Source organism: Phanerochaete carnosa, assembly GCF_000300595.1.
Source record: "Phanerochaete carnosa HHB-10118-sp unplaced genomic scaffold PHACAscaffold_13, whole genome shotgun sequence".
Taxonomy (NCBI): Eukaryota; Fungi; Basidiomycota; class Agaricomycetes; order Polyporales; family Phanerochaetaceae; genus Phanerochaete; species Phanerochaete carnosa.
Genome location: NW_006767640.1, coordinates 573,270 through 598,409, shown reverse-complemented (window position 1 = coordinate 598,409; position 25,140 = coordinate 573,270). Strand labels below are relative to the sequence as shown.

Below are 25,140 nucleotides of genomic sequence, written 5' to 3'. Positions count from 1 at the left end.
GCACCTTGTCTCGTATAGCGCACCTAACGGCATGCACACTGCGTTCACGGTATGCATCGCAGTCTGTAGGCTCCCACATGATGAATGCTCACATGTGCGTCCAGTCCAGGACTCGATCCCCGCGCAACATGCACCACTGCGAGGGCTGCTTGTCGTCAAACGCTTACAGTGCGAGTGACACATACGGCGGCAACATGCAGCGGCAACATGCGGCAACGACATGCGGCCGCTTCGACTGTTCGACGTCACCGATGTGTTCATAACACCTACCTGCGCCCATGTATTTACTGTAGCTTTGCGAATATATTATTCTTTGTTTTCAATTATGATGTGCAAGGTGGCTCCCAATATATTGAAATATTCAACGATTTATTGCGAGCGGATACCCAGACTGGCGCTCGCTGGTAATGCCTTGCCAGCGCATACCAACCTCACCAGCATGCTATGCATGCTAAAGGATCCCAGACTGATATGTTTGATAAATCAAAATGGTGCTATATCTACGTTGAAATATTTGTTCCCAGAATGATTACCATTGTAAGTGAGGTTAGCTTTACCAGGGCTGCCCAGGCTATATAAGCCGCCGATTTTTTCGCTGATGATTTATGCATGACAAATATGTCACGTCCCGTGACTTTTGTGACTTTGAGCCAATTTGCTGTCACGTATGTCACGCATCGTGCATTAACTGCATTTTGAGCTGATTATAAGGCTCTGCAAGTGGCTATACACACCTGAGCTCTTGCATTAAGAGCTCCATTCACTACATGATCTTCTTCAACTATTCTGAGCTTGGCTGAGAGGAGCCGACGCCTGTGCGCGTGAGTTATTGTCATTGGCTGCCAGTCTGCTAGCCGCTTTGATGCGAGCACTACTAATGTATGCAGATTTTTGTTCTCATACGGCGTACACTTCTGTGGGCTGAGAGGCATGATGTAAGGTGCTTCTAAACAGCTATCAGGGCATGGGAAATCAGTTACAAATTTTATAAATAGATATAACCCTCTCGACTGATTATTTTATGCACAATGGCGGTCTCAAAGGCGGCGGTCCACCAAATTCCTTATGCATTATGCACTATGAGATATTTTGCACAACCTTGCGGTGACCGAGTCCGTCCCCGCCTTGCCTTATGCATTATGAGCGTTTATGCATTATTAACTTAACGACTGTAGTCAGTCAAGCTTCGCGTGCACGCATGGGTCTCCTGGGTCTCACGGCTCAATAGTGGATATCAACTCATCTCTTTCATTTGATCTGAGGGCTCCTCGAGCCAGCGTCCCGTGACAGAGCGAGTTAATCATCATGCACAGCCGTACTAGTACTGGTGCGAAGATCACCGTTCTACGAGAATTTCTGCAAGAACGCCGCAATATTCAGTATCGGCAAAAAGGGACGGAGATTATATTGCATTAAAATGCAATATAATGCGATCTGGTCCGTTATCTTGCATTATAAACTCAAAAATCACTAAAAATCACATTATAACGCATTATAAATGCCCGACGGTGCATTATAATGCATTATATTTGACCGCCCAATGTGCCGATGAGCCATCCCCCATTGATGGGCTACCCATACCCTCGGACAAGTAAAATCCAACCCCCCGAATGAGCGAATTATCCTGCAGGAGGAGCTTGAAGCTCATGCCGCTCACCGCATGGTCTCGGAACCTCGCCTCTGGAGTAGCGGTGTGAGTATGGAGCCATGACCGTATTCACAGTCATTTGCAGCCATGACTGCATCTCAGTCTCGGCAGACGCGAGTGATCCCGACTGTGTGTGCGTGGTGATCACGCCTCGAAAAGTTGTTGTGCGGTTCCAGCGATGTATTTGCTGCACACAGAATCAGCTGCCTCCGTCGTTACGCACACCATGCCGCCACCTGAAGGTAGCCCAGTGCTTGTTTTTATTACAGCTGATTGAAAACTATCACCTAAGACGGAAGCGGAAGGTACGTAGAGCAGGGAAGTTCCCGCAATAATTTAGCGCAGCTGTCGTCCTTCAAGTCGTCGGGGCGCGCTTTGCGTGCCACCGCAGAGTGCTAATTTTTCTGGGTAGGCCATGCCATAGATAGCTAATTCGGGTACAAATCGAGCCTCTTAGGGCACTCGATCCGCGTTCGGGTACAAGCAAAAGTCCACGGGTACAAACCTCGCCGGGCGCCACGAAGCCATCAGTCTCGAGGGTCGAACTTTGAAACATCTCAAGGCGAAAGTCAGTTTCTATGAAAGACTACAAGTACGTTTAAGCTCATCCCATCTAGGCAATCGCACCTGATCCAGGTCCTGTTGTGCTATATAGCTCCTCCTCCCTCTTACGCATCTCATCCCACTCTGGCAGCCTGAACGCCTCCGGAATCTTGTCCCAAGCTTCTTGGCGGACCTTCTCGTACCTCTCCTGCACGGCTTTCTGACATGAGGAGCAAAACCCAGCGACTGTGCCACCCGGCTGGAAAGAGACGGGTGTCACTGGGTTCATGAGCGAGGGTGCAACCTCAAGCTCAGCTCTGAGCTTGTGCCGGTTCCGGAAGCACGCACCGGTCGAGGTGGAGTTGCACTTGGTGGTGATGTGCATTTGCTCGGAGAAGAGCGGCTCGAACGTGAGCTCCTTTCCGAGGGACCACATGCCCGGGATCGCCTTCAGGAGCACGTCTCTGTTCAGTGGCTGCAGGAGGCCTGAGCTCCCGGCGTCCACGATGATGTCCATCCCAGCGGAGTACAGGGAGAGCAAGGCTGCGGGGAGGAGAAGTGGCGCATCCGCGTCTCTGGCTGCGTTTGCGACCGCAGCATCCAGCGCCCAGCCCCTACCTTTCACCCCTCGAGACACGGAGCACTGGCATCCGTCGCCCACGACGTGATCGTACTTCGACAGCGTGTCTGGATAGTCGTGCTGCAGGAACGTGAAGACTTGACGGCGGAGAGAGTGGGCCTGGTACTTTGTCGAGAGTCGAAGCAGCTCGGCGTATTCGTGGCCGCTGCACGAGTCGCCAAGCAGGAACCTAAGCGCGCAGCTTATGAGCGTTGTGAGCTGTATACACAGACACACGACTTACGTCGGATCAAATATTGCCTGCAAGAACGTTGCCATATGCTTTGGTTCGTCGTGCACCTTAACAAGGACACACCCGTCATACTGCTCCTGTTCTTTACTCGGCTGAGGCAAAGAGAATATGTCCGCGAATAGCAGTGCGTGCTTGGATAGCACAGACTTGAAGACTTTAAACACAGTGTCCTCTGCTTGGAGGACTATGTTTCCGTCTTCGAACCACAGATCTGGATGGCGCGAAAGGGTGTGCACTGGGATTTCACGATCGGTGTCTGCTGCCATGCTCTAGCAAAGGGTAGTGTTGCATGCCTATCAAAACGCAACCAAACTTAGGAATATGGAGAAGCCGACCTAGTTCGTATTGGCGAACAGCTGTTCGACTATTTGGATCGATGGAGAGTTCTCTAGACGCTGCCTTGAGGCTGCCTAGACGTCCCAAATCCGGCACACGGTTGGCATGAGGCCGCATATGAAGCCCTGGCATGATATTCAAGAAACAAGGTTCCAATAAGCTCACGCCGTACTTGCCAATCCCGGCAAGAGCAGTGATGCAGAGCTGAACAATAGATTAGATCAATTACGTGTGGCGGTAACTAGGACGCACTCTGCGAGAACGTAGCTATCAGTATCACGAACGCAACGATAAATCCATGATACGCACTTTGGTAGAAAGCCCACCACTCAATATGCTCGTCGATCAGCTTCTTGCTGAGCAAGCCTAAGTGCCAACAACACAAGTGTCGAAGAGGTGGCGTTGGTCAAGAGCAGGCTAGGCTATCTGTCGCTGAAGTTCGAGCCCGAGACCTGAAGCTTGAAGCGCCGCACGCCATGCAGACATGTCGCCCACAAGCAATCCATAAATACCAGATGGTTGGCTCAAAATGAAAGGTATACAAGTATCAAAGCCAAATCATTATTCCGTTCACTTTTGCCTCTTGTAAATTTTCTCGAGGAAGCTCACGAAGACCTCGCGCTTGAGTTTCACCTCGCCCTCGGCACCCAGACCAGCTTCGGGGATGGTCTGGATGAGGCCCATGATGCGCTTGTACGCGTCCTCCTCGTACTTGGCATACTTCTCGTGGACGCCGGTGGCGTTGAAGATCTGCTTGATGCGCTGCTCCGCCGCGGCGTCCTTGCGGCCGTAATTGGCATCGAGCACAGCGCGCTGCTCGGCGTTCGCGGACGCAAGCGCAGTATTGATGCACCACGAGCACTTGTTGTCAATGATGTCTGTGCCGATCTTGCCAATCTGCTCCGGCGTGCCCGCAAAGTCGAGGTAGTCGTCTTGAACCTGGAAGTACTCGCCGAGGGGGAGCAAGATCGAGGATGCGAGTGCATACGGGTCCTGCGACTCCTGGTGCGAGATGCCGCTGAAGTACATAGCGAGTGCAACGGGCAGGTAGAAGGAGTAGAACGCGGTCTTGTAGAGCACGATGAGACGGTGCCTGCAAAAGAGTTAGCCATAGGCTGTTTGACAGGTAGATACATTACGTACCTCTCGAGTGAGAACTTACTGAGATCAACCTTGTCCTCAGGGGCAGTGATGAGATCGAGGAGCTGGCCAAACTCCGTCTGTAAGCTTGCCTGTGGATTCATACGTTAGTCAAGACGCCGCAACTGACACGACATGTCGCGCACCTCGTGGAACGCCTCGACCAAGTTGATATATGACTTGTCCCCACGGAGGTGCTTCTTCAGGAGCCAGTAGATGGCGGCCTCGAGCAAGAATGCGTCGTTAATCGCGATAAGGCCAACACCCTCGTTGCGGTACCAACACGGCTGGTCGCGGCGGGTGATGCTCGAGTCCATGACATCGTCCGAGACGAGGAAGAATGCTTGTAGCTGTGAGGTTGCATGTTAACGCGCGCAACGAAGCGAAAGGAGCAGGTGTACGCACGAGCTCAACACACCAGCCCAGGACAGCGCTCTTGAAGTACTCCTCATCCGTCAAGGCACGCCCCTTGAGTATCTGAACGGAATCGACGACAGACAGGCCGCGGTTGAGCTTACCACCTGGAGCGTTGTAGTCGAAGTTCTACCACCGCGCCTCGTTAGATCTACTCTCTCACCGATTCCGCAGGCAGGATTCCACAGCCGTGACAATATCAGGGTCAGAGAGGAGTGCCGCACCTTGGTGTACCAAGCGATAGCCTCAGCAGGCATGCCTTGCGCTTTGATATGCTCGACGAGCTCATCACGGATGACGGTGTACACCTTCTCGAACTTGGCACGTTTTTCGGCTTTCGACATCGTTTAGTTCAGCTGCGAAGTGACGGAGGAAATGAAGGGCTGGGAACAGACGGAAGACGAGTCGTGAGGCGGTCAAAAGAAAACTTTTATATATGAGACTGCAGACATCGTTCCACAACTGGTCGACTGCCGTGCGCGCGAGCTCAACATTCTATTTTCCACTGGCGCTCCGGAGGCTGCCACCGTCAAAGTTTACTAGTTTACTCTTTGCCCGGAATCGTGCAACAATGAGCATGCGAACGCACAAGTAAATCGTGAGTGGTGGGTTCCATTGCAGGGGAGATAGGCGACTAGTGTGAACATAAAATACAGGGACAGCATTGCGACGACAAAGTGAGGATGTGCGAGGTATGGAACGACAGAGGTGAGATGCAGCAGAGTAAGCTAGAATACTTTTTGAGTCCCAGAATCTATCCAAAGCCCTAGCGGTGCTCAGCTCGCCGCCGTGCTCAGAAGCCGCCCATGCCGCCCATTCCACCCATGCCGCCGCCCATGCCGCCCATTGGGGCCTTACCAGGCTCCTCAGGGGCCTCCACGACGCACGCCTCGGAAGTGGTGAGCAACGAAGCAACACCAGCGGCGTCAACGAGCGCGGTGCGGACAACCTTGAGCGGGTCGACAATACCGGCCTGGATCATGTCGACGTACTGACCCTTGCTCGCGTCATAGCCCCACGCGAACTTGTCGGCAGTAGCGTACTGCTGCTGAAGGGTACCAACGATGACGGACGCCTCTTCGCCCGCGTTCTTGTAGATCGTACGGGCGGGGTAGGTGAGCGCGCGGCGGATGATCTGCACACCAAGGTCCTGGTCGAAGTTCGCGGTTGGGAGGGGCTTCGCGTCAGGGGAGGTGGGCAGGCTCGAGCCGCTGGGCGCGCTGGAAGAGAGCATAAGGGATGCCTTGAGGAGAGCGACACCACCACCGGGGAGGATACCTTCCTCGACAGCAGCACGAGTTGCGTTCAGCGCATCGTCGTAGCGGTCCTTCTTCTCGCTGACTTCGACCTCGCTGCTGCCGCCGACCTTGATGACAGCGACACCGCCGGAAAGCTTCGCGAGACGCTCCTGGAGCTTGGTCTTGTCGAACTCGCTAGTCGTGGGATCGGCAACGAGCGCGCGGATCTGCTCGCAGCGAGCCTGGATCGCGTCCTTGCTGCCCTCGCCGTTGAGGACGATAGTGTCGTCCTTAGTAATAGTGATAGAACCAGTCGAGCCGAGCATATCAGCGGTGACGCGTTCGAGCTTGATGTCGAGTTCATCGGTGAAGACGGTACCACCAGTGAGGATCGCGAGATCGCCGAGGATAGACTTGCGGTTATCGCCAAATCCGGGAGCCTTGACAACGCAAACCTGGAGTTGACCACGGAGCTTGTTCAAAATACATGCAGCAAGGGCCTCGCCATCGACGTCCTCAGCAATGACAAGCAGCGGGCGGCGCTGCTGGGCGGCAATCTCGAGGGAGGGAAGAATATCTTGGAGTGCAGAGATCTTCTTCTCGCTCAAGAGGATGAGAGGCTTCTCGAACTCGACCTTCTGGGTCTTAACATCGGTGACGAAGTACGGAGAGGTGAAACCACGGTCGAAGCGCATGCCCTCAGTGATCTCAATTTCGTCCTCAATGGTGCGGCCCTCCTTAACAGTGATGACACCCTCCTTGCCAACCTTCTCCATGGCTTGGGCAATGAGGTTGCCGATGTGGGTATCACCATTAGCAGAGATAGTGGCGACCTGAGCAATCTCAGCGGTGGTGGTAATTGTCTTGGCTTGCGACGAGAGGAATTCGACAACACGGTCTACAGCAGCCTGCGAGCCACGGCGGAGGTCCATTGGGTTGCAGCCAGCAGCAACGTTCTTTACACCCTCCGAATAAATTGCACGAGCGAGGACAGTGGCCGTGGTAGTGCCATCACCAGCAATCTCGTTAGTCTTTTGCGCGACATCCTGGACAAGACTGCATGCAAAGTCAGTGAGACAAATCCGTGGGATAGAGTAGTTACTCACCGGGCACCGAGGTTCTCGAACTTGTCTTTAAGAGAGATGGACTTCGCAACAGTAACACCATCTGAAGGACAGGATCAGTAAGTTGCCTGAAAACCTTTTACGAAAGACGAGTGCCCCATTCAGGAGACGCGAAGTCCGGACATGCCGCCTGTGACCGGAGCCAACACTATGCGAGCAGTTCAACCAAATTATTTGGGTCGCGGTGAGCAGCCACGTCATTCGCGTCGTGCGCGATGGCGCAAGGGTGCAGCAGCAAATATCCCCACAGTTTCGGAGTCGAGCGTCCCGATCCATGCCGACATCGGCATACAATGGCGAACGAAGACGACGACGCGCCGGACACATTGTGCCGGCCATTTTTCTCGTCAGTAATGTCGAGCTTGCGTAGTGCCAGCCAACGGCGGCTTCGCGCTTTGAACGTGCATGCGAACACGTCATAACGCGGACTGGGACCCGCTGTACAGAACAGCAAATAGACACCAATGCTCACCCTTAGTGATCTTCGGACCACCGAAGGACTGCTCAATGATCACATTGCGACCCTTCGGGCCAAGCGTCACGCTAACGGCGTCGGCGAGGACGTCAACACCCTTCAGGATGCTCGCACGGCCGTCGTTGGAGAACTTGATCTCCTTGTGCGCGCCGCGGGTGAGCGACGGACGAGCAGCCCTGGCAGCAGCACGGCGCAGAGCGCGGGTAGAGTTGTGCGAGAGGTGATGCATGGCGAGATGGAGGTGGTGGACGACGAGAGGGAGAGAGCTCGGCGAGCAAAGCGTGCTCAACGGCGAACCAGACTTTTTGAACGTTTTCCCACGGAACTCTCTAGAATCACGCGTAACATTCCACGTGGCAGGCGTCACGCTTACACACTCGGACCTCTTTGTCATAAAAGATATGCGGTATCAGGCCTATCAGGTTCGATAACTATACAAAAATGTCTTTTTGTTTTGTCAAAAAAGTCACATTGTCTTAGTGCGGTCCATGCCAGACCACAGCCATTCTCCGTCGGTGTTGACATCAACATCAACATCGTGTAATCGTTTACCGACCTCGTCCAACCAACAAGGGAATGGGTAACGGCGTAATGACCAAACTTAAAACCGGAAAATGTGGCCTTTTCTGGTTCAAAATAGGCAATATATATTTATGATCCAAACACGAGAACCTATTTTTTTTCTCATTCCGGATATTCTGCTCGTCACTGTTGCGGTCCGCGACAGACTACTTCTAGCTAAAGATGTGGATGCTAAGAACTGCGAAACGCACGGAGAAAGCATACGGAGAAGCGGATGAAAGTACACGGTCCTGGTCAGCAATAGCACATGAAGCTTGAGTTGTGGTGTCTAACCTTAGACCAGCTTGATGAGTTAATGTACCACTATACTTAGTCGAAGACGGCAGAATTTGAGCTGTATGACGTTGCTTTAATTATGCAGTGATGCCACATCGAATGAAATTGGACCCAGAAAGGCCCTAAGTTCGCCACAGATACATTACACTAAGGGTATACCAGCACACGCAACAGAGCAAGGAGAATGTCGGAGGCAGTAAAGGAAAACTAGGGATATAGCTCTCAGGCAAGACCTGAGATCCTGAGAGCGTCATCACTGCAAAGTCTTCTGAAACCATACGGCCACCTGCTCAAGCGCTCCATTGTATGCTTCCACAATTTCTGGGATTGCAAGGTTAGGGCGGGCAGCAAAGCCATGACATGTGCCTATAGAAGAATCAGCCACCAGCAGAAAAGAAGAAAGATAGCGTAATATACCTTTGTAGTCCTTGAATTCGTAATCGATATAGTCCGGCTTGTCCTTCCGAGCGGCAAAGATAGCCTCCGCCTGGTCGCGCAGAGACTTCGTGAAGGTCATATCATCTGCAGGGCAATCAAAGCGCGCCCAGATCCAAATACATCCATCATACCTTCAGCACATGCCCAGGAGGCAGGCGTCTTGATTGCCTTCATCTGCTCGGCAGTGACAGCCCCCGGGTGCAGGATGACAACAGAGCTGAAGAGATCTGTCGAGCCCAGGCGGACTGTCATAGAGCCTCCAAAGCAGTATCTACGACATTCAGTCGGCAGCTCGTTTTCAGCCGGTGAAATGACATACCCGGCCGCGCCGACCTTCTGATACCCTTTCTCCTTCTTAATCTTCGTCACAAACTAACGTGGCACAATAGTTAGCCTAGTATAAACGCGATACGCTGACATATGGCCTTGCCTCCGCGGCGCGAGGGTCGACAACGGACGCCCGAATGCCAAATAGTTTATATCCGTGAGTGAGTAGGATGAGGAAGAACCGCAATTTGGCTCCCAATCCCATCTTCTGCCCCGGGCGATCAGGAGTGAGAGGCCCGAGTTGTTCGACGCTGAGGGGTGGGTTGCCTGCAACATCCAATACATGTTGGTCAATTAGCCGAGATTCAATAGAGCGTTAGCAAACGCACCGGCGAACAAGTCTGGGACCCAGACATCACACCCAACCCTCTTCGACAGCTCGTCCGCAATGATCTTGCAGTTTTTCAGCGGCAAGCCGTAAATATCCGTGACGATGACAACGGCTTTCGACGCGTCGGAGCCTTCAGGACCTGCGCGGAAGTAGGCCCCGTCGACCATGGTTCCCGTGGGCTCGCCCGCGACAACGTAGCCTTGCGTGCACTGCTCGCAGCTCATCGTAGCGATCGTGGAAAGGAGTGCGCAGTATTGGACCTAGCCATTGCATTCCATGCTTCTGTTATATACTAAACGAAGGTCTAGAAGTGCGCGCCGCGCCGGATTCGAAAGCGTGATGACCGAATCGGGGACTTCCCACCTGCCGCGTTATCGCGTCACCGGTTGCCGGCCTCTCACGCGGTAGCTTAAACTGAGGCGCCGTTTTTATTCATGCCAGATCAAGAAAGAGTTCAAGAAGTAGGCTGATTCACTACTAACAGAACAACAGTACGATCCACGGATTTAGTTGTGTCGCAACCGACATGGCAAACATTCTGCGAGCGCGCTGTTTGTTTGGTGGTATGCGTGACAGTTCAGGACGCTAAGAAGGCAGTCAGCTGGCTGGGAAATGCCGCAATGATTTAACGGCAGCTCACAGGGATCGGGAGCAACCAGCATGAAGCTGCCCGCGATGGGGTTTCCAAGACCAACCTCCTGGGCAAACGCGCTGATGTTGAAGTTCGAGACTGACGTGTTCGTAGTGACGAACGTCTGGCTGTCAAAGTCCCCGGGCTGCTCGAACAGGAGGAAGACGTAGCTACGCAAGATGCCGTTGTGAGGGCGCTCGCCGTGCAGCGCTCCGAGGAGGATGCTCACCGATGCGCGGGAGAGCCAGCAGGTGGCGTGGGCTGCAGCCACCCCGATAACGGGACAGTCTCGTTCACGAGTCTCTGCCCGGGCCCTGTGGTCGCGCCGCGCACGAAGTTACCTGCGAGGAAGTGCCTGATTTCCGCTTCGGTCGGGTCTTGCGGTGTAGGCGCGTCTGGGTCCACAGTCGCAATGACGAACCGTTGTGAGGGCGGAAGGGCCCCGCGCACAGCGAATTGTGGGGGCCCGACGGTTGCTACGACACCCTAGGTCAGCTATAGCACAGTGAGGTGTCGTGTACGGAAGGTGTGTACCATTCCTCGGGAGCTGTTCCCCGGCATGGATGGTGACTGAGGGGCTTGATGGCTGAGGGAAAGTTACTTCAAGGAGCACAGACGGTTTGAACGTGATGTGGAGAGTGTTAGGTATCTTGCGGCAGCCTCGCATCAGTCAGCTCGTTGAATAATAGCGAGGCCAAGCAAACTCACATTGGCGTTTTCGAAAGCTTCTTCCACAGTCCCCAGGGAGGTATCCTGTGCGGAGACGGGCAGCAAGCCGTACAAGAGCCAAGTCGCCAAGAGTGAAAAGCGCATTGTGCTCGGCGATCTGCAAGGGATTTTTTGTCCTGTTTTCAGGACCATGCCCAAGCACAGTTTATATACGCGTCGTAGGCACATTACCGACTTTGAAGTAGCAAATGCTCTCAGCGGTATTGCCGCATCGTAACGGCGTAGCCCACGCTCCCGCGCACTTTCTCATGGGCTGTATTACGAAGAGAGCGTAAGCGCAGCAACGAGAGAGCCAGGTCGCAGGGTATAGTATTCGAGAACGGGATCACGGCCAACGGAAGAGGGGTTTTCTGTGTGGCGAGAATGATGCTTTCTTGACTAACCCGCGAGCGATTTGTCGTGCACATGTGCATGTGGTGCACTCTTTCTCAGGGCCGTGGAAAGCGGGACATCATTCTGTCTTGGATTACCCATTCATATGGAGCCGTTATTGGGACGTGTATATGCAGAAGCAGAAGCCTGATGTGCAGTGTACTGAGAGCCCTTGCTACCGGAATCAAACACCAAACCAAGCCCAGGTCAGTCAGCTGCCGTGTTGAAAGAATGTTCGATTCCCATACGCAGACATTTTGTGACAGAGCGACAAAAGGCAGTTTTGAGTGTGGAGATGACGTTCGTGCAGAGCCACGGTGGCGCTATTAGTTAGCATCTAGACTTACGGTTGAGTTGTAATTTTTTGCCTTGCGCAATATTCCGCACGAGGCGGCTGGTATCGAGCCTCGGCCTATATGGGAGGACCGTCTGCGTATGTTTTCCTGACAAGGTGTCCAGGGATGAACAGCAAGCATTGTCAGACAGTGGGTAAATGCGGAAGTGCGCATGCTGAGCGGTAGACCGGCGTGGCCACTGTGAGATGACCGAGATGACCTGCAAGGACGTTAACCTTGACATTCGACGTGGGCTCTACGGACATGCTCCAATACCACGTGGCCAGCCTAGGGAAACTGGTGGGTCGAGTGCGCGAGGGTAAAGGGGAGCTAGATCTTTTGCGCAGTAGGCTAACCTTTGAGGACGATACGGCACCGACAGTCTCAGTATAACAGAATCTCTGTAGACGGTCGTATGGAGGAGCTAGAGAGGTTGATTAATGAGACCAAGTTCTGATACTGTTCCAATACTGTAATACATCTGTTACACTTACGCTGTCAGGCAGTGACTGCTCTCGTGTTCTGTACGCTCTGTCACCTACCGGTCTTTGTCGGCTTTTCTGCAACCTACCAGATTATCTAACCGTCAATTAATCATTACAGCGCTTTGTAGATTGCTTGGAAGCAATTCGAGGAGAGAAAAGAGAGAGAGAAAAGCCCAGAAGACCCGGCAAGATAAGCGTCCTCCGTCACCCGAATTGCTGACAAAACAGCCTGGCATAAGCAGCCCAAGCCGTTGCTGGAGACCTTTATAAAAATTATTGGACAGTATATGTACTACTTTCATATGTGATACATTAAATGCTGAGATATTCGAAGGCGAGCAACAAAAGAGAGTGGAGACCTAGGAGAATACGTCCATCAGCTGTGGGGAGTCCGCAAGTCACTCGGGCGCTTATTAAAGGCTCTCTTCTCTTTTCCCCTCCGCCTACTATTAAGCTTTTGCAAAGCATTGTAGTTCGTTAACGATACCCACACGGGGTAGTAAGTGCGATTTATTTCACGAGAAAATCTCACCAAATTACAATAATAATAATAAACCAGAGACCGCTAACTGGCGGGAAGTGGGTAAAACTAACGGAAAGGGAAGTTATGTCTCTAATTTTCTCCAGTAAAAACCAAAGCGACACAGGCTCTTGGTCAACTAGCTTTTGACGATTTTGCAAAGGAAAAACTGCGCTTACTACTCAGTGCCAGTGAAAATCGGCTATCCGCCACGTACGGATAATCCCGGATTTCGGGTGCGGACAAAAGCTTTACGTTTTGGCTTAAAAAGTGCGGACTTTCCTCCCGGGTTTAGATGCTGATTCGGGATCATACACGAATGTATTCTGCGTGTCCCTCTTAGTTCTCAATATCCTCTTGTGCTTAGAACATCACATTGTCAAGCGTCGCGTCACCAAAGGGCACCGCTCAGGCTGTTAAATAGCGGGCCCTGAATGCGGGATAGGTGAGCTTGGACCACTAGTGTGGCGCTAAAATAACAGCACGGTAGTGCGTCTGACCGGCACTGTGCTCTGAACTCGCGTTAAGACTGGCTAGAACCGAGGAGAGCTCAGCATTTTCTTCGCGTGCGGATATAGCCCGTAAGTAATGCCTAGGAAGAAGAAAAAACTTTGCTAACAGAGTTCGACGGCCAGGACAATGATCATGACACCACAGTGTAGACTAAGGCCCCACTTGGTGCAAAGTGGCTTAGCTGTGCAAGAAGTATTCTAACTCTCCTGCGGTCGTACAAACCGCATCACCGCAAGACACGTCGTTTCTTTCCGTACAGCCCCATTCAGTGGCATACTGTCTATTGCTCACATGAACGCCACTCGTGCATGATAACAACGAGCTTCCGTGATATCGACGCTTCGATCTCTGGACGGCTCGTTCACTTGGAGGGGCTAGCGGCCTCTCCACCATGGCCAGATAGTCGTATCGTGATGCAAAGACTTGGAACCGTAACGGAAAGCGGGCAGTACTGCACTATCATTCCAGCCGACAGTCCATTTATGGTCCAATACACGTCGAAAAGCCCTGATTCCAGACGTTGATGGACTCGGAAGTCTGCCGAAAACGGTTGACGGTATGCCATAGAACAGGTTACGCTAGGTCCCGGATGACTGCACGTACACGAACGAGCATTGACGTTGAACCTCTGCCACTATCTCATAGCTGGCTGCGAAGATTCCCTCCAGCCGCCAGGCCGGAAAGGCCGAGTTTACATACAAATTATCGCAGGCTTGGGGGTCCCGAGACCCCATTTTGGATACACATTGTCCTCAGGTCATCGTCAGCTAGGTCCTTTATAGACACATGCGGCTTACAATGGCTGAAGATGATGATGTACAAGTATACAGGAGCAATATAAAACTAATTAATGATCGACGATTTGGCGGCGGAGTTTCAGCCGTACGCAACCATAACAAATCATACAGGCACGGAGGAAGACAAAGATGAATCGTAGAACAATCCGACCAGATTGAGGACACTAGTACAAAGGCGACACAGTAGGCAATAAGGGAGATTCAAGCAGGATTATTGTTCTTGTGTTTGGAGGTCGCGCGACTCTTGAAAAGGAAGCATAGCACAATCCACCGCACCTGAGGACCTTGAATCTGGCATTACTCGGCATTATCTTCAACTTCTGCCTCTACAGGTATATCCGACGCCTCCGCTGTGGCGACTTCTCCGCCGACAGGTGTAGGTTCGGCCTCTTGGAAGGCAGCGCGCTCGGGCTCGGCCAACGGGCTTTCCTTGATTGGACTTGTGGCATTGTTGGTAGGAGATGAGGAGAGAGTATGGCTCACGGATGGTGAAGTTGCATGAGGGATGCTGTGATGGGAGTCATCGGTCAGCAACTACGACGGACCTGACATATGGAAAGGAGACGAACTTCTCAGGGCTTGGAATAGCAGTGCCAACTGTGTTTTGAGGAGCTTTTCCTGCTTTTGAGAGTGCATAATCACCAGAGTCGAAGTATTTACGGTCCTATACGTGATGACATCGGATGTGGGCATGACTAAGTATGCCTACGATGACTGTATGTACCTTCTGCATTTTGTTTAAGACATTCTTGTGCGTTGGCAGTTTTCCATAAAGGCGAAACAACTTCTGTTCTTCCTCCGTAAGTTTCTAGATAATGGCAAGTCAGTAGTGTTGGACAGACAAGGGCGGAAGTATTTGGACGAGGGTGGGGGTCGATCTTTATGACACTCACGCTGATGTCGACTTTGTTCCTTTGAGCAGGGAGCATGGCAGCAAGGAGTGGTGATGTTGACAAGGTTAGAGCCGCGACAGTGAGCGAAAAGATGGGTGAGACACAGGAGACTGAACGGCAAGTAGCACACAGCCAAGTTATAGTAGTCACTCAGTCACACTGCAAACACGTGGTGACGCAGGGCGTGACAGGCCGTCCTTCGTGGCGCATCAGGCGCATCAGTGTCGGGGCCGGTCCGGGCCCGGCGGGCTATTACCCCCCACCCCCCCCTTAAGAGCCGCCTGAGCTTGAGCTCGTACTATTAGCACCACAAGAGCGTTGAAGAGCACTTGGTTTGCGCTACACTATTCTTCCACCATGACCTCGTTCATCATCAAAGCGCACGAGAATAGACAGCTTCCCCAGTCGTGGCAGAACCATCCAGAATGTCCCTTCTGCAGGGTCATCACGAGCGAAGGCTCAGCTTTCAGGGTATATGAAGATGAAAAAGTAATAGCGATTCTAGGCGAGTGTCATTCGTCCAAATTCATAGGACCTGCAAGCTCAAGCCCTTAGATGATCTAGACATCTTACCATTACGTCCGGGACATACACTCGTGATCCCAAAGATTCATGTGCCTCGTGTGTCAGAGCTACCCGAAGAATTCGCCGCGGCTACTGGTATAGCCATCTCTAAAGTGTCCCATGCATTGACTAGAGGCTCGTTTTTGTCTAATTTGCTGCATAACAAGCCATACTGAGACGGCGCAGCTCTGGAACATACCGCACTAAATGTGGTTTGCAACCAAGAATATGCGCAAGCAGTGCCTCATGTCTGTCGCTCGGCTATGGCCTGCCTGATTCAACACTAATCTCCAGGTCACAGGTTCACTACCACATCATTCCGGCTCCAAAATTTCACGAAACGGCGCCACAGGCGTTCGCGGGGGACCATGTAACGCTTGCTTTGACTCAGAAGGAGATGCACAAGCTGGAGCTTGAAGCGCGAGAAGAATTAGATGAAGATGACGCTAATATTCTCCTCCAAAAAATTCACGCTCGACTTTAGGCTAATAGTTAAAACCATTCCGCTAATACTACAGAGCATGTATGAGAGGGGGCTCCAGAATTTCGCCGTACTGCTATACTAATTGTACATTCGGCACTTTCCCACGTAGAAATTGACATAATCACTCTGCATCTGGTGTGTTCCAGGCATCGTCCCACCCGAGCGCGCTGCGGTCCCATTCTCCTTCCTTCTGGCCGTGTGAGACCCAGCCGAGCGTCTCCATCGCCACGCCAGCCGCCCTGATAAAGATCGTGCCGTCCATTTTGGCCGTACCCGCGTGCGTCTCCGCCCCGTCTCGCCTAAACGCTCCAATGGCGCCCCCAGGCGGGGTGGTACCGTACTTCTGCGCAGCATAATAGAGCGTGCGGATAGCCTTGACTATGTGTGCTTCAGGGGCTTGCACGACTGAGGCGACGATCTCCGGCCAAGGGTTCACATAGTCATCCTGCGCAAGGTCTCCAACGGCAGAAGCGCCCCGCTGGCATGACGCCAAGCCCTGCCTCGTCGGTGGCCGTGGAGTCGCAGTATAGGACATCAGGAGAGCTGGGTCAATGCGCGGCCGGCCACGAACGGTCATGTACATGAGGACGACGGGGAGCACCGCGCGCACGAGCGTCGTCTTGGACTCTATGCTTGGGATCACCTGCAACAGGGACAGCACGAACAGGCTGCTTGTCACCATGTGCATGAGGAAGAAGTCAAGCCGCGGCTTGCGTCCAGGCTTGCTTGTGCCCGCCATCAGAAGGGTCCCGAGCCAGATGAGCTCCTCGACCTTTTCGTCGAGTTCGGCCTGGCCCCGGGACGCGTCTACGAACCAAAGGTTCGAGAGACGCATGATCTCCTCCGGACGCCCGTCCTTGCGTGCGCTCCCCGAGCGTTCACTCAGGGATGCGTCGGGGTCGTATGGCATGACCGGTTTCATGGTAGGGGAGTCGTATACTTCGCGCACGATTTCGAGTAGGGAGAGCCCATGAGCGGGTTGGCGCCCCGGCCCAGCGCTGTGTGAGGCATGACCGTTGGTTGCTCTGGTCTGCGGGCGAAGATCGAATAACTCGGGTATGTAGGGAGAGTGGCAGGCGGCCTGCGCGAGTGCTGGAATGATGCGGCACCACTGTAAGCGTAAATAGCCGTTCAGGACGAGACAACGCGCCTTGTGCCATCAACGCGCCAGTACCGAACTCGGCGGCGTAACCTGCCTGGATCAAAGGATGCGCACTGTCTTCCTCAGCAGCTGTATATACTCGCTGAAGAGAGTCCATACTCACGCTCCACTGACGAACCTCAGGAGCATATGCGCCCCGTTACCGTTGGCGGCCGGGGAGAAGACGTACTGTTCCAAGGTCTCACCTATTCCCAGTCTCTCAACAGCAGCAGTGAAGAATGTCAGCAGGCTAGCATAGTATCTTTGGCGAAGAATGAGCAAGGAAAGGGGCTACGGGCGGATGGGCACCTCACTTCTCTTGCCCTAAGTACTCCGTCCAGTTCTCAGCGATGATCGTCACATGCTGCTCTTCGACAGTCTTGGTTGCACGATCGGCGAGATGGATAGGGTCAAGTCCGTCCTTATCCGCGTCGTAGATGGCCTGCAGCTGTTTCGCCGTCGCACCAAAGTCATAGGCTGCAAGCAGACTAGGGAACCTTCAGCTGCGTATAACAGGATGAAAGACTCGTGGCGCTAACTGGTGACTGAGATGATTGTGGAAGCCGACTGTACCCCAGAAGCAATGGTGCTTCTGCCTGTCCTCTTCCAAGAGGCGTTCGACCGTCGCTTTCGACTCGGGCGTCGCGCCGGCGAAATTAACAAGCCCTTGTTTCGTGAGTGTTGGTGCAAGCTTGCTCGTCATCGTGAACGATATCTAGCTCAGTCACCAAGTAGCGCGTGGGCACTGGACAACCAGCCATACCAGTGCTGCGGGTTATTAATATTGCAATCCGATTATGTCAGCCATGGACACAATACGATATGTATATGCCGCAGCCGTCACTCGGCATGGACACATGAGAAACACTCTGACTGAGACAAGCAGGGATCATTGCATGATACAGCATGGAGATACCGGTAACAGTCTACACAGGTAAGAAAACGAGAAAGGTCTTGGGCTCTCTACACCAAGTCCTCGTCGTCCTCGTCGCCAGAAACCTCGGCGTTCTCCTGGCCAGCCTTCGCCATGAGCTGCGCCAAGTCGTGTTCTTCTGTCTCTGAGATGGCCTTGGGCTGTGGGATTTTGAATGAGTATCATGGGGTACTGCGGCTTGAATCTACTCATACTGACCTTCATCTTTACGACTAGCGAGCCACCCAGACCCTCGATAGAATTTTGAATAGCTTCAATGGCGCGCTCAAGGCGGTCAACAGCAGCGTACTGAATATAGATCAGCGATAGTTCTATCAGTAGACGGAACGGGATCGTACCTTGTCTGTAGCGTTGGTGCTAAGAACATAAAGCGGTGGTGCAACAAGCTTGGCCTTGATAGGGACGGCGTCGCTGCTCTGGGCTTCGCCAGCCCGCAGCGCTTTCTTGATAGCATCAATACCAGCAGGGGTATAGCAAGTCAGCTCGATATCTGCACGCAGCTTGATAGGCTGAGGTGTGAGACGACGAGCGATGGTGGCTACGAGGATATCCTTGACGTGATCGGGAATGGGCTTTGGGAGCTGAGAGTAAACGACGTCTGGCTCGCTAGATATATGTTCAATTACTGGTGAATAAAAGGCTAATAACGAATCAAAAGGACGTAAGACACACGTCAAAGCAAGCTTGAAAGCATCGTATGGATGGCCGTAGATCTTGCCCAATGGCCACCCAATGGTATCGTAGAGCTGCTCGCAGCGCTCTTCTTCGCTGGCGTTGGTAATTGCGCCTTCGTCTTCTGGCAGCTCCTCGCCGCGTTCCTGAGCCTCTTTCCTCTGCGCCCGACGATTGCGCTTTGCTTCGTGCTCCTTCTCTTCCACTTCAGCGGACTTTAGCTCTTGGTGACCATCAGCATCGAGCGAGGGTACTTTTGACGCGACATGGCGGATAATCGAGGCGACAGTCTTCGACTTCATGTACCTCTCTTCACATTTGATGATATCCTCAGGCGAAACGCGGCGTTTTGAGAGATCAATGTAGCCTTGATAAAAAGAGGATATTAACATTAGGTGATGTAAGGATAGATGGTAACAGAGGAAGGACGAACCCTTCTCCTTGTCAACACGGAGAACGACGACGACTTCATTGCGTCCCACGCGGATGAGCTTCTGAATCGAGCGAATGCGTCTGCGAGACAATTCGGAAAGCAGAATCATTCCCTCGATGTTATCATACTCCAGCTATGCCTCACTCAGTAATCGACGCAATCACGGTCATCTCTATAGGTGACATACGAGCTTGACATAGGCACCCATCTCAGCAATTTGCCGAACCTGCACCATCACCAGCTCATCGACCTCGGGATATCTCTGTTCGTAATAACGCATTTTGACAGAGAGGTTCGGTGAGTCAGAAAGTGCAAGGATGAGTGGGCGGCCGAAAGGTAGTGGAAGTGGTGGTCGAGAGTCATCTCAAATTCACCGTAGAGCTTGATTGCCACCTTCGGCGCCAATTCACGTTCGCCTTCGACCTCCATGTCCTCCGACCTTGAACGCTACATTAGCGATAACAGTCTCCGGGTAAGTTCAAATTCAGTTTGTACACGACTTCTTTTAGCTGACATATTGTAATCTTTCAGCTGTTTGGCCTCGCAGACCGTAGCATCATCGACTATGTATTAACTTCAGGTCAGTCTTGCGTGCGTTCACTCGTCCTGCGTTTCGAGCTGACTAGTCGCCTGTAGCATCTTCCGCGAAGTCTCCTGACGCTCTCTTTTCAAGCCTCCACGCTTCAGGTCTCCCTGATATCCCCGACGCCCACCAGTTCATCAACGAGGTCTGGCAGCGCGCTCCCCGGAAGAGCAAGCACAAGAAGGACAGCACGAGGAAACAGGCCGAGCAAGAGGCCAAAGCGCTCCGCAGTCAGAGATTCGACTATCTTCTTGACGAAGATGCAGGGCAGAGTGGGCTGGTCGAGGTTAGTGGGAAGGCGAAGTCGAAGAGCAAGGATAAGAAGGAACGGCACGCGAGGAAGCGAGAAAGTGATGCGAGAGAATGGGAGAGCGACGAGGAGGAGAAGGCGCGGAAACGGTTGAAGCCGAACGAGGACTACGAGAGGCGCAGGGAACAAGATCAGGATGAGGATATGGACTTGCAGAATTTGGAGCACGAGAGGGACGAGGAGACAAGAAGAGAACGGGAGCGGATGAAAGACCTCGAAGAGCGGGATGCGTTCGCCGAACGTATGAAGCAACGGGACTTGGAGAAGACCAAACGCGTCGTCGAAGATCGGTCCTCAAAAACCTATGGAGCTGCCGCCGAAGCTGCTGAACGAAGACGACTCGCAGAAGACAGTGAGGCACGGGAACACGCCATGCCGTCGCTGCGTGAGCGGTCTCGCCAGGAGTATCTCGGCAAGCGCGAGCTTCAGCGACTCGAGCTCCTCCGTAGGGAGATAGCGGACGACGAGGCTCTATTCCACGGCATGAAGATGACGAGGCGGGAGCAGAGCGAGTTGGAGAAGAAGAAGGAGATACTACGCTTGGTGGAAGAACGACTGAAGATCGACGACAAGTTTGACGGCTACCAGTTACCAGACGACTACTTCACGGAACAGGGCAAGATTGACAAGAAGAAGAAGGAGGACGTTCTGTACAAGCGGTACGAGGAAGCTAAACCAAAAGACGATCAGTTCAGTACGGACGTCGATCAATGGGAAGCTGCCCAGACGAAGCATAGTACCTTCAAAACCGGTGCTATGGACAAACATGAGCTCGTGGACCAGTATGAATTTGTCTTCGATGAGAAGCAAACCATCCAATTCGTCATGGATGCGACGCTGAGCGGGGAAGGCATGATGAGTGCGAAGGACAAGCTCCTGCATCAGCAGATTGAGGAGGCAGAGCAGCGAGGTATGTGCTAAACCACATGTCAAACGCGCGCAGATAGCTGATTTCTTTTCAGCCAAGACGATCGAGGATACTCGAAAGTCTCTGCCAATTTATCAATACCGGGAACAGTTACTAGATGCCATCAAGGAACACCAAGTACTCATCGTGGTCGCTGAGACCGGTTCTGGCAAGACAACGCAGCTACCACAGTACTTGCACGAAGCTGGCTACACTGCCGGCGGTGTGAAGATCGGTTGTACACAGCCCCGCCGTGTTGCCGCCATGTCCGTCGCTGCCCGTGTGGCAGAGGAGATGGGCACCAAGGTCGGGTACGAGGTCGGGTACTCCATTCGTTTCGAAGACTGCACGAGCGACAAAACCGTGCTGAAGTACATGACAGACGGCATGCTCCTCCGCGAATTCCTCACGGAGCCCGACCTGGCAGGCTATTCGGCGCTGATCATTGACGAGGCTCACGAGCGAACGTTAAGTACGGATATTCTCTTTGCTCTTGTGAAGGTGCGCTTTACGCTATCTGATATGCTTCGCGTAGGTCTGATATTTGCCCTCTTCAAAGGATATCGCTCGCTTCCGACCTGAGCTCCGACTACTCATCTCAAGTGCCACGATGGATGCTGAAAAGTTTAGCGAGTACTTCGACGGCGCACCCGTCTTCTATGGTACGTTGCATAGCAGCAGCTCTACAATTGACCACTAACTGGCTTGCATAGTTCCTGGACGTCGATACCCGGTCGACATTCACTATACCCCTCAACCTGAGGCGAATTATCTGCATGCTGCCATCACCACTATTTTCCAGATTCACACCACCCAGCCGAAAGGTGACATTCTGGTTTTTTTTACTGGTCAAGACGAGATCGAAGCCGCGCAGGAGAACTTGCAAGAGACGGCACGTGCGCTAGGGAACAAGATACCCGAACTTATCGTGTGCCCTATCTACGCGAACCTCCCAAGCGACATGCAAGCGAAGATTTTCGAACCAACACCGGAAGGAGCACGGAAAGTCGTTCTTGCAACAAACATCGCGGAGACGTCCATTACCATCGACGGTGTCGTATTCGTCATCGACCCGGGCTTCGTCAAGCAGAACTCGTACAATCCGAGGACAGGCATGTCCTCTTTGGTCGTTGTCCCGGTGAGTTATCGTGATTTGCGCCTACACCACCTCGCTCGTTTACTGATATCTCGCCAAATATAGTGTTCTCGTGCCTCCGCGAATCAAAGAGCGGGTCGTGCGGGTCGAGTCGGCCCTGGAAAGGCGTTCCGGCTGTACACCAAGTGGGCCTACGCCAACGAACTGGAGGAGAATACAGTACCCGAGATCCAGCGCACTAATCTCGGCATGGTCGTTCTGCTGCTGAAGTCGCTCGGTATTAACGATCTTATCGGGTTCGAGTTCATGGACCCACCTCCGGGTGAGACGCTGATGCGTGCACTGGAGCTCCTCTACGCACTGGGCGCTTTGAACGACCGAGGCGAACTTACAAAGATGGGTCGGCGGATGGCAGAGTTTCCCGTGGACCCGATGTTGTCGAAGGCGATTATCGCTAGCGAGAACTACTCATGCACGGATGAGGTGCTCACCATCATTTCCATGCTGCAAGAGTCGTCATCGCTATTTTACCGCCCGAAGGATAAGAAGCTGCATGCCGATCAGGCGCGCCAGAACTTCGTCCGTACCGGCGGAGATCACTTCACTCTGCTCAACGTCTGGGAGCAGTGGGCAGAGACTAATTACTCACAGCAGTTCTGCTATGAGCAATTCTTGCAGTTCAAGAGCTTGAGCCGCGCCCGCGATATCCGCGACCAGCTAGCGGGCCTCTGCGAACGGGTGGAGATTGTCGTGCAGGGCAACCCAAACACGAACGACATCACGCCGATACAGAAAGCCATTACCGCCGGGTACTTCTATAACACTGTGAGTCGTACTTTGACCGACAGCTTTGCGAAAATCCTCGCTGACAAAGTCTCGCCCAGGCCGCGCTTCAGAGAAGTGGTGACTCGTATCGGACCATGAAGACGAATCAGACGGTCTACATTCACCCATCATCGAGTCTCTTCCAACAGACGCCACCGCTGAAGGCGGTGTTGTACTACGAGCTGGTGCAGACATCGAAATCGTACCTAAGGTAAGATACCACATTTCCGCCCTTTCATAGGCAGCTAACGAGCATTTAATAGGCAAGTCATGGAGATCAAGCCTCAGTGGCTGCTCGAGGTGGCACCTCACTATTTCAAGCCTGCGGATTTGGAGCAGCTCGCGAAAGGCGATCGGAAAATGCCCAAGGCTGTCGGCAAGGGAGAGGAAAGGGCATGATATTCTTGTTCAGACCGTGCTATAAATTTCCATCATGTGGCTCTGCTGTACACGATACCTGAAAGGTCCTGATTTCTCTGCATCATCCTTGTTTTTGAGTTCGTTGAAGTCAGACGTGGGCATCGTCCTGTCTCCGGCTATCGGCGCTTTCCTCGCATATTTTGACTCTTTGTGCCCAGCGCTTTCTCCTCAAGCTCTCTGAAGACCCCAATAGCGATATCGATGCGTATTCCTTGTGCTTTTCTGGAATTGACCTTGTTGACGTCATGGTATTGAGCCTCCGCTTTAGGGGCCCGATCCTGACTAGGTCTGACTCTACTCTGCACAACTGCATCTGAAAATCCTCGTTTCCTCCTTAACATGCACCCTGTAGCGCAAATTGACGAAATATTCTCCAGAGTCTTGGCGAAGGTAGACCGAGGCCCGTTACTGAACGTAGGGCTAACATGCCAGGCCCTCTACGAGCCTGCAATGGATGCGCTCTGGTACGAGATACATAGTATCGTACCTCTGCTCATGTGCCTTCCTGACGATGCCCTAAGTCCTGACGAGGGCAGATTTCCAGGCTGGAAGCACGTAAGCCCCCATCTCTGACTGACTGAGCCAGCAAATGCGCTTACCCACGCCACGTCGTAGTGCATCACACGCGAATTGACCAGCGCAGACTGGGTGCATTTCGAGGCGCATGCACGACGCGTCCGAGAGTATGTTATACCCATCTACCTAGATCAAGAGGCCAGGTTCCATGATGTGGATCTCTCGCATCCTACCCTCTCTGCGATCGTCAGGCACTTCGGCGATCGACCGATACTGTCGAACCTCTACCGGTTCGAGAATTGCGTCGGACTCCAAAGTGACACCAAGCTGTTGTTGAAGCCGCCGGTGCTCATCGTCGGTCTCAGTGGCAGGTGGAGCAGGTCTGGAGATAGACTGGCTGCCGAACTCGGTATTGTACACACCATGGAGACCGTCGAAGAGCTCTCTGTGATCCCGGCGATATCGAAAGAACTCTGCCTCCTCGCTAAAATGCCGAGACTGAGATATCTCTCTATCACGGCAGACGGCACGAGAGAAGAGCTTGATAGGATGAACGCTCTTCCTATTCTCTCCATCGACTCCTCCCCGGCGCTGCGAACCCTCGAATTCGGTAGTAAAGATCTCGACCGGGCAGAAGGCATTGAACAATTCTTAGTCACTTTGGACACCTTTCTGGTGAAGGCAACACCGCGTATGCCTTTCTCGCAGCTCGTCGTGAATTTTTTTCATCTGCGACTCGCTCGACGAATATGACGGCGCGCTCCATAGGTTGTGCAGCTGTATTGCGAGAAACTGCCCCACTATCAACTCCCTGAAAATTATCACGGACCAGATGAAGGTCGACGTGTCCTCGATCCTCGCCCTGTGCGACATTCGAGGCCTCCGCACTTTGCGCCTAAACCCACTAAGCCTAAGCTGTCCGACGCCAGAGACGATCTAGCTCATGGCGATCTCGTGGCCGCAACTGGTCGAACTTCAAGTGGCGACGGTGCGCACTACCCGTCCGACGGTCACCTTGACCACCCTGCGCCACATTCTGGACAGCTTTCCCAAGCTTGAGGTGCTGGGACTGCCTATAGATGTACACAGCGAGCCTGGCAAGCGTGCACTCGAGGAGCTGGAATATTCCACAGAAGCCACTGTCGCGCACAAAACACTGCGCTCGTTCGACGTAGGTGACACCCCCCTGCCGGGGGTTGTGAGACTCGCTGCAGTCTTGGCACGGCTCTGTCCTAT

The 25,140-nt window shown here is 53.1% G+C and overlaps 12 protein-coding genes across 12 annotated transcripts; 4 read left to right on the top strand and 8 right to left on the bottom strand.

The window, feature by feature from the left end:
- Nucleotides 1-2,204: 2,204 nt before the first annotated feature.
- On the bottom strand, nucleotides 2,205-3,344 carry PHACADRAFT_214184 (uncharacterized protein). The gene is made up of 2 exons (XM_007401653.1): nucleotides 3,055-3,344; nucleotides 2,205-3,000 (listed from the first exon to the last, which is right to left on the bottom strand). Exons 1-2 carry the CDS (start codon nucleotides 3,327-3,329, stop codon nucleotides 2,262-2,264), a joined length of 1,014 nt encoding a protein of 337 aa, XP_007401715.1. The 5' UTR covers nucleotides 3,330-3,344; the 3' UTR covers nucleotides 2,205-2,261.
- Nucleotides 3,345-3,887: 543 nt separating this feature from the next.
- PHACADRAFT_265218 (uncharacterized protein) lies at nucleotides 3,888-5,350 on the bottom strand. Its single transcript, XM_007401652.1, has 5 exons — nucleotides 5,178-5,350; nucleotides 4,945-5,082; nucleotides 4,686-4,889; nucleotides 4,543-4,631; nucleotides 3,888-4,492 (listed from the first exon to the last, which is right to left on the bottom strand). Exons 1-5 carry the CDS (start codon nucleotides 5,295-5,297, stop codon nucleotides 3,970-3,972), a joined length of 1,074 nt encoding a protein of 357 aa, XP_007401714.1. The 5' UTR covers nucleotides 5,298-5,350; the 3' UTR covers nucleotides 3,888-3,969.
- Nucleotides 5,351-5,553: 203 nt separating this feature from the next.
- Nucleotides 5,554-8,038, bottom strand: PHACADRAFT_265217 (uncharacterized protein). The gene is made up of 3 exons (XM_007401651.1): nucleotides 7,788-8,038; nucleotides 7,298-7,358; nucleotides 5,554-7,247 (listed from the first exon to the last, which is right to left on the bottom strand). Exons 1-3 carry the CDS (start codon nucleotides 8,017-8,019, stop codon nucleotides 5,747-5,749), a joined length of 1,794 nt encoding a protein of 597 aa, XP_007401713.1. The 5' UTR covers nucleotides 8,020-8,038; the 3' UTR covers nucleotides 5,554-5,746.
- A 667-nt stretch (nucleotides 8,039-8,705) lies between these two features.
- On the bottom strand, nucleotides 8,706-9,994 carry PHACADRAFT_265215 (uncharacterized protein). The gene is made up of 6 exons (XM_007401650.1): nucleotides 9,743-9,994; nucleotides 9,517-9,680; nucleotides 9,406-9,458; nucleotides 9,218-9,357; nucleotides 9,066-9,170; nucleotides 8,706-9,014 (listed from the first exon to the last, which is right to left on the bottom strand). Exons 1-6 carry the CDS (start codon nucleotides 9,966-9,968, stop codon nucleotides 8,902-8,904), a joined length of 801 nt encoding a protein of 266 aa, XP_007401712.1. The 5' UTR covers nucleotides 9,969-9,994; the 3' UTR covers nucleotides 8,706-8,901.
- A 158-nt stretch (nucleotides 9,995-10,152) lies between these two features.
- PHACADRAFT_265212 (uncharacterized protein) lies at nucleotides 10,153-11,322 on the bottom strand. Its single transcript, XM_007401649.1, has 5 exons — nucleotides 11,084-11,322; nucleotides 10,910-11,024; nucleotides 10,605-10,851; nucleotides 10,385-10,545; nucleotides 10,153-10,329 (listed from the first exon to the last, which is right to left on the bottom strand). Exons 1-5 carry the CDS (start codon nucleotides 11,186-11,188, stop codon nucleotides 10,322-10,324), a joined length of 636 nt encoding a protein of 211 aa, XP_007401711.1. The 5' UTR covers nucleotides 11,189-11,322; the 3' UTR covers nucleotides 10,153-10,321.
- Nucleotides 11,323-13,992: 2,670 nt separating this feature from the next.
- Nucleotides 13,993-15,134, bottom strand: PHACADRAFT_265210 (uncharacterized protein). The gene is made up of 4 exons (XM_007401648.1): nucleotides 15,020-15,134; nucleotides 14,851-14,934; nucleotides 14,696-14,790; nucleotides 13,993-14,634 (listed from the first exon to the last, which is right to left on the bottom strand). The coding sequence occupies exons 1-4, from the start codon at nucleotides 15,053-15,055 to the stop codon at nucleotides 14,424-14,426; spliced, it is 426 nt and encodes a 141-aa protein (XP_007401710.1). The 5' UTR covers nucleotides 15,056-15,134; the 3' UTR covers nucleotides 13,993-14,423.
- Nucleotides 15,135-15,336: 202 nt separating this feature from the next.
- Nucleotides 15,337-17,945, bottom strand: PHACADRAFT_265208 (uncharacterized protein). Its single transcript, XM_007401647.1, has 8 exons — nucleotides 17,748-17,945; nucleotides 17,523-17,696; nucleotides 17,333-17,470; nucleotides 17,218-17,282; nucleotides 15,887-17,159; nucleotides 15,770-15,833; nucleotides 15,580-15,718; nucleotides 15,337-15,520 (listed from the first exon to the last, which is right to left on the bottom strand). Exons 1-5 carry the CDS (start codon nucleotides 17,909-17,911, stop codon nucleotides 16,189-16,191), a joined length of 1,512 nt encoding a protein of 503 aa, XP_007401709.1. The 5' UTR covers nucleotides 17,912-17,945; the 3' UTR covers nucleotides 15,337-15,520; nucleotides 15,580-15,718; nucleotides 15,770-15,833; nucleotides 15,887-16,188.
- Nucleotides 17,946-18,092: 147 nt separating this feature from the next.
- PHACADRAFT_265207 (uncharacterized protein) lies at nucleotides 18,093-19,587 on the bottom strand. The gene is made up of 6 exons (XM_007401646.1): nucleotides 19,435-19,587; nucleotides 19,248-19,380; nucleotides 18,815-19,181; nucleotides 18,481-18,748; nucleotides 18,341-18,430; nucleotides 18,093-18,282 (listed from the first exon to the last, which is right to left on the bottom strand). The coding sequence occupies exons 1-6, from the start codon at nucleotides 19,525-19,527 to the stop codon at nucleotides 18,172-18,174; spliced, it is 1,062 nt and encodes a 353-aa protein (XP_007401708.1). The 5' UTR covers nucleotides 19,528-19,587; the 3' UTR covers nucleotides 18,093-18,171.
- An 87-nt stretch (nucleotides 19,588-19,674) lies between these two features.
- Nucleotides 19,675-20,092, top strand: PHACADRAFT_47385 (uncharacterized protein; the record flags this gene model as incomplete). Its single annotated transcript, XM_007401490.1, has 3 exons — nucleotides 19,675-19,719; nucleotides 19,779-19,827; nucleotides 19,884-20,092. Coding segments are annotated over 3 exons (303 nt in total), but the record flags the coding sequence as incomplete, so codon positions are not given.
- A 760-nt stretch (nucleotides 20,093-20,852) lies between these two features.
- Nucleotides 20,853-21,067, top strand: PHACADRAFT_154123 (uncharacterized protein). Its single transcript, XM_007401645.1, has one exon. The coding sequence runs from the start codon at nucleotides 20,897-20,899 to the stop codon at nucleotides 21,059-21,061; it is 165 nt and encodes a 54-aa protein (XP_007401707.1). The 5' UTR covers nucleotides 20,853-20,896; the 3' UTR covers nucleotides 21,062-21,067.
- A 1,409-nt stretch (nucleotides 21,068-22,476) lies between these two features.
- On the top strand, nucleotides 22,477-23,367 carry PHACADRAFT_106693 (uncharacterized protein; the record flags this gene model as incomplete). The annotated part of the gene is made up of 3 exons (XM_007401644.1): nucleotides 22,477-22,968; nucleotides 23,028-23,179; nucleotides 23,232-23,367. 3 exons carry the CDS (start codon nucleotides 22,477-22,479, stop codon nucleotides 23,365-23,367), a joined length of 780 nt encoding a protein of 259 aa, XP_007401706.1.
- A 471-nt stretch (nucleotides 23,368-23,838) lies between these two features.
- PHACADRAFT_201344 (uncharacterized protein) lies at nucleotides 23,839-24,963 on the top strand (the record flags this gene model as incomplete). Its single annotated transcript, XM_007401643.1, has 3 exons — nucleotides 23,839-23,943; nucleotides 24,004-24,618; nucleotides 24,673-24,963. 3 exons carry the CDS (start codon nucleotides 23,839-23,841, stop codon nucleotides 24,961-24,963), a joined length of 1,011 nt encoding a protein of 336 aa, XP_007401705.1.
- Between the last annotated feature and the right edge of the window lie 177 nt (nucleotides 24,964-25,140).

What these genes read in the sequence shown, in the direction of transcription:
- PHACADRAFT_214184 (XM_007401653.1), bottom strand. Translation starts at nt 3,329, where the DNA reads ATGGCAGCAGACACCGATCGTGAAATCCCAGTGCACACCCTTTCGCGC. An exon ending in CAGGCAATATTTGATCCGAC is followed by an intron (nt 3,001 to 3,054) that starts GTAAGTCGTGTG and finishes CTGCGCGCTTAG; the next exon opens with GTTCCTGCTTGGCGACTCGT.
- PHACADRAFT_265218 (XM_007401652.1), bottom strand. Translation starts at nt 5,297, where the DNA reads ATGTCGAAAGCCGAAAAACGTGCCAAGTTCGAGAAGGTGTACACCGTC. An exon ending in TGGTCGAGGCGTTCCACGAG is followed by an intron (nt 4,632 to 4,685) that starts GTGCGCGACATG and finishes ATGAATCCACAG; the next exon opens with GCAAGCTTACAGACGGAGTT. An exon ending in AGTAAGTTCTCACTCGAGAG is followed by an intron (nt 4,493 to 4,542) that starts GTACGTAATGTA and finishes ACTCTTTTGCAG; the next exon opens with GCACCGTCTCATCGTGCTCT.
- PHACADRAFT_265217 (XM_007401651.1), bottom strand. Translation starts at nt 8,019, where the DNA reads ATGCATCACCTCTCGCACAACTCTACCCGCGCTCTGCGCCGTGCTGCT. An exon ending in TGGTCCGAAGATCACTAAGG is followed by an intron (nt 7,359 to 7,787) that starts GTGAGCATTGGT and finishes CCTGTCCTTCAG; the next exon opens with ATGGTGTTACTGTTGCGAAG. An exon ending in TTCGAGAACCTCGGTGCCCG is followed by an intron (nt 7,248 to 7,297) that starts GTGAGTAACTAC and finishes CTTTGCATGCAG; the next exon opens with TCTTGTCCAGGATGTCGCGC.
- PHACADRAFT_265215 (XM_007401650.1), bottom strand. Translation starts at nt 9,968, where the DNA reads ATGAGCTGCGAGCAGTGCACGCAAGGCTACGTTGTCGCGGGCGAGCCC. An exon ending in TCGACCCTCGCGCCGCGGAG is followed by an intron (nt 9,459 to 9,516) that starts GCAAGGCCATAT and finishes GTGCCACGTTAG; the next exon opens with TTTGTGACGAAGATTAAGAA. An exon ending in CTCCTGGGCATGTGCTGAAG is followed by an intron (nt 9,171 to 9,217) that starts GTATGATGGATG and finishes ATTGCCCTGCAG; the next exon opens with ATGATATGACCTTCACGAAG.
- PHACADRAFT_265212 (XM_007401649.1), bottom strand. Translation starts at nt 11,188, where the DNA reads ATGCGCTTTTCACTCTTGGCGACTTGGCTCTTGTACGGCTTGCTGCCC. An exon ending in GGAACAGCTCCCGAGGAATG is followed by an intron (nt 10,852 to 10,909) that starts GTACACACCTTC and finishes AGGGTGTCGTAG; the next exon opens with CAACCGTCGGGCCCCCACAA. An exon ending in GCTGGCTCTCCCGCGCATCG is followed by an intron (nt 10,546 to 10,604) that starts GTGAGCATCCTC and finishes CATCTTGCGTAG; the next exon opens with CTACGTCTTCCTCCTGTTCG.
- PHACADRAFT_265210 (XM_007401648.1), bottom strand. Translation starts at nt 15,055, where the DNA reads ATGCTCCCTGCTCAAAGGAACAAAGTCGACATCAGC. An exon ending in TCTTAAACAAAATGCAGAAG is followed by an intron (nt 14,791 to 14,850) that starts GTACATACAGTC and finishes CATCACGTATAG; the next exon opens with GACCGTAAATACTTCGACTC. An exon ending in GCTATTCCAAGCCCTGAGAA is followed by an intron (nt 14,635 to 14,695) that starts GTTCGTCTCCTT and finishes CTCCCATCACAG; the next exon opens with CATCCCTCATGCAACTTCAC.
- PHACADRAFT_265208 (XM_007401647.1), bottom strand. Translation starts at nt 17,911, where the DNA reads ATGACGAGCAAGCTTGCACCAACACTCACGAAACAAGGGCTTGTTAAT. An exon ending in CTGAGGTTCGTCAGTGGAGC is followed by an intron (nt 17,283 to 17,332) that starts GTGAGTATGGAC and finishes TGAGGAAGACAG; the next exon opens with TGCGCATCCTTTGATCCAGG. An exon ending in TGGCGCGTTGATGGCACAAG is followed by an intron (nt 17,160 to 17,217) that starts GCGCGTTGTCTC and finishes GCATCATTCCAG; the next exon opens with CACTCGCGCAGGCCGCCTGC.
- PHACADRAFT_265207 (XM_007401646.1), bottom strand. Translation starts at nt 19,527, where the DNA reads ATGCGTTATTACGAACAGAGATATCCCGAGGTCGATGAGCTGGTGATG. An exon ending in GCTTTCAAGCTTGCTTTGAC is followed by an intron (nt 18,749 to 18,814) that starts GTGTGTCTTACG and finishes ACATATATCTAG; the next exon opens with CGAGCCAGACGTCGTTTACT. An exon ending in CGCTAGTCGTAAAGATGAAG is followed by an intron (nt 18,283 to 18,340) that starts GTCAGTATGAGT and finishes AAAATCCCACAG; the next exon opens with CCCAAGGCCATCTCAGAGAC.
- PHACADRAFT_154123 (XM_007401645.1), top strand. Translation starts at nt 20,897, where the DNA reads ATGGACAAACATGAGCTCGTGGACCAGTATGAATTTGTCTTCGATGAG.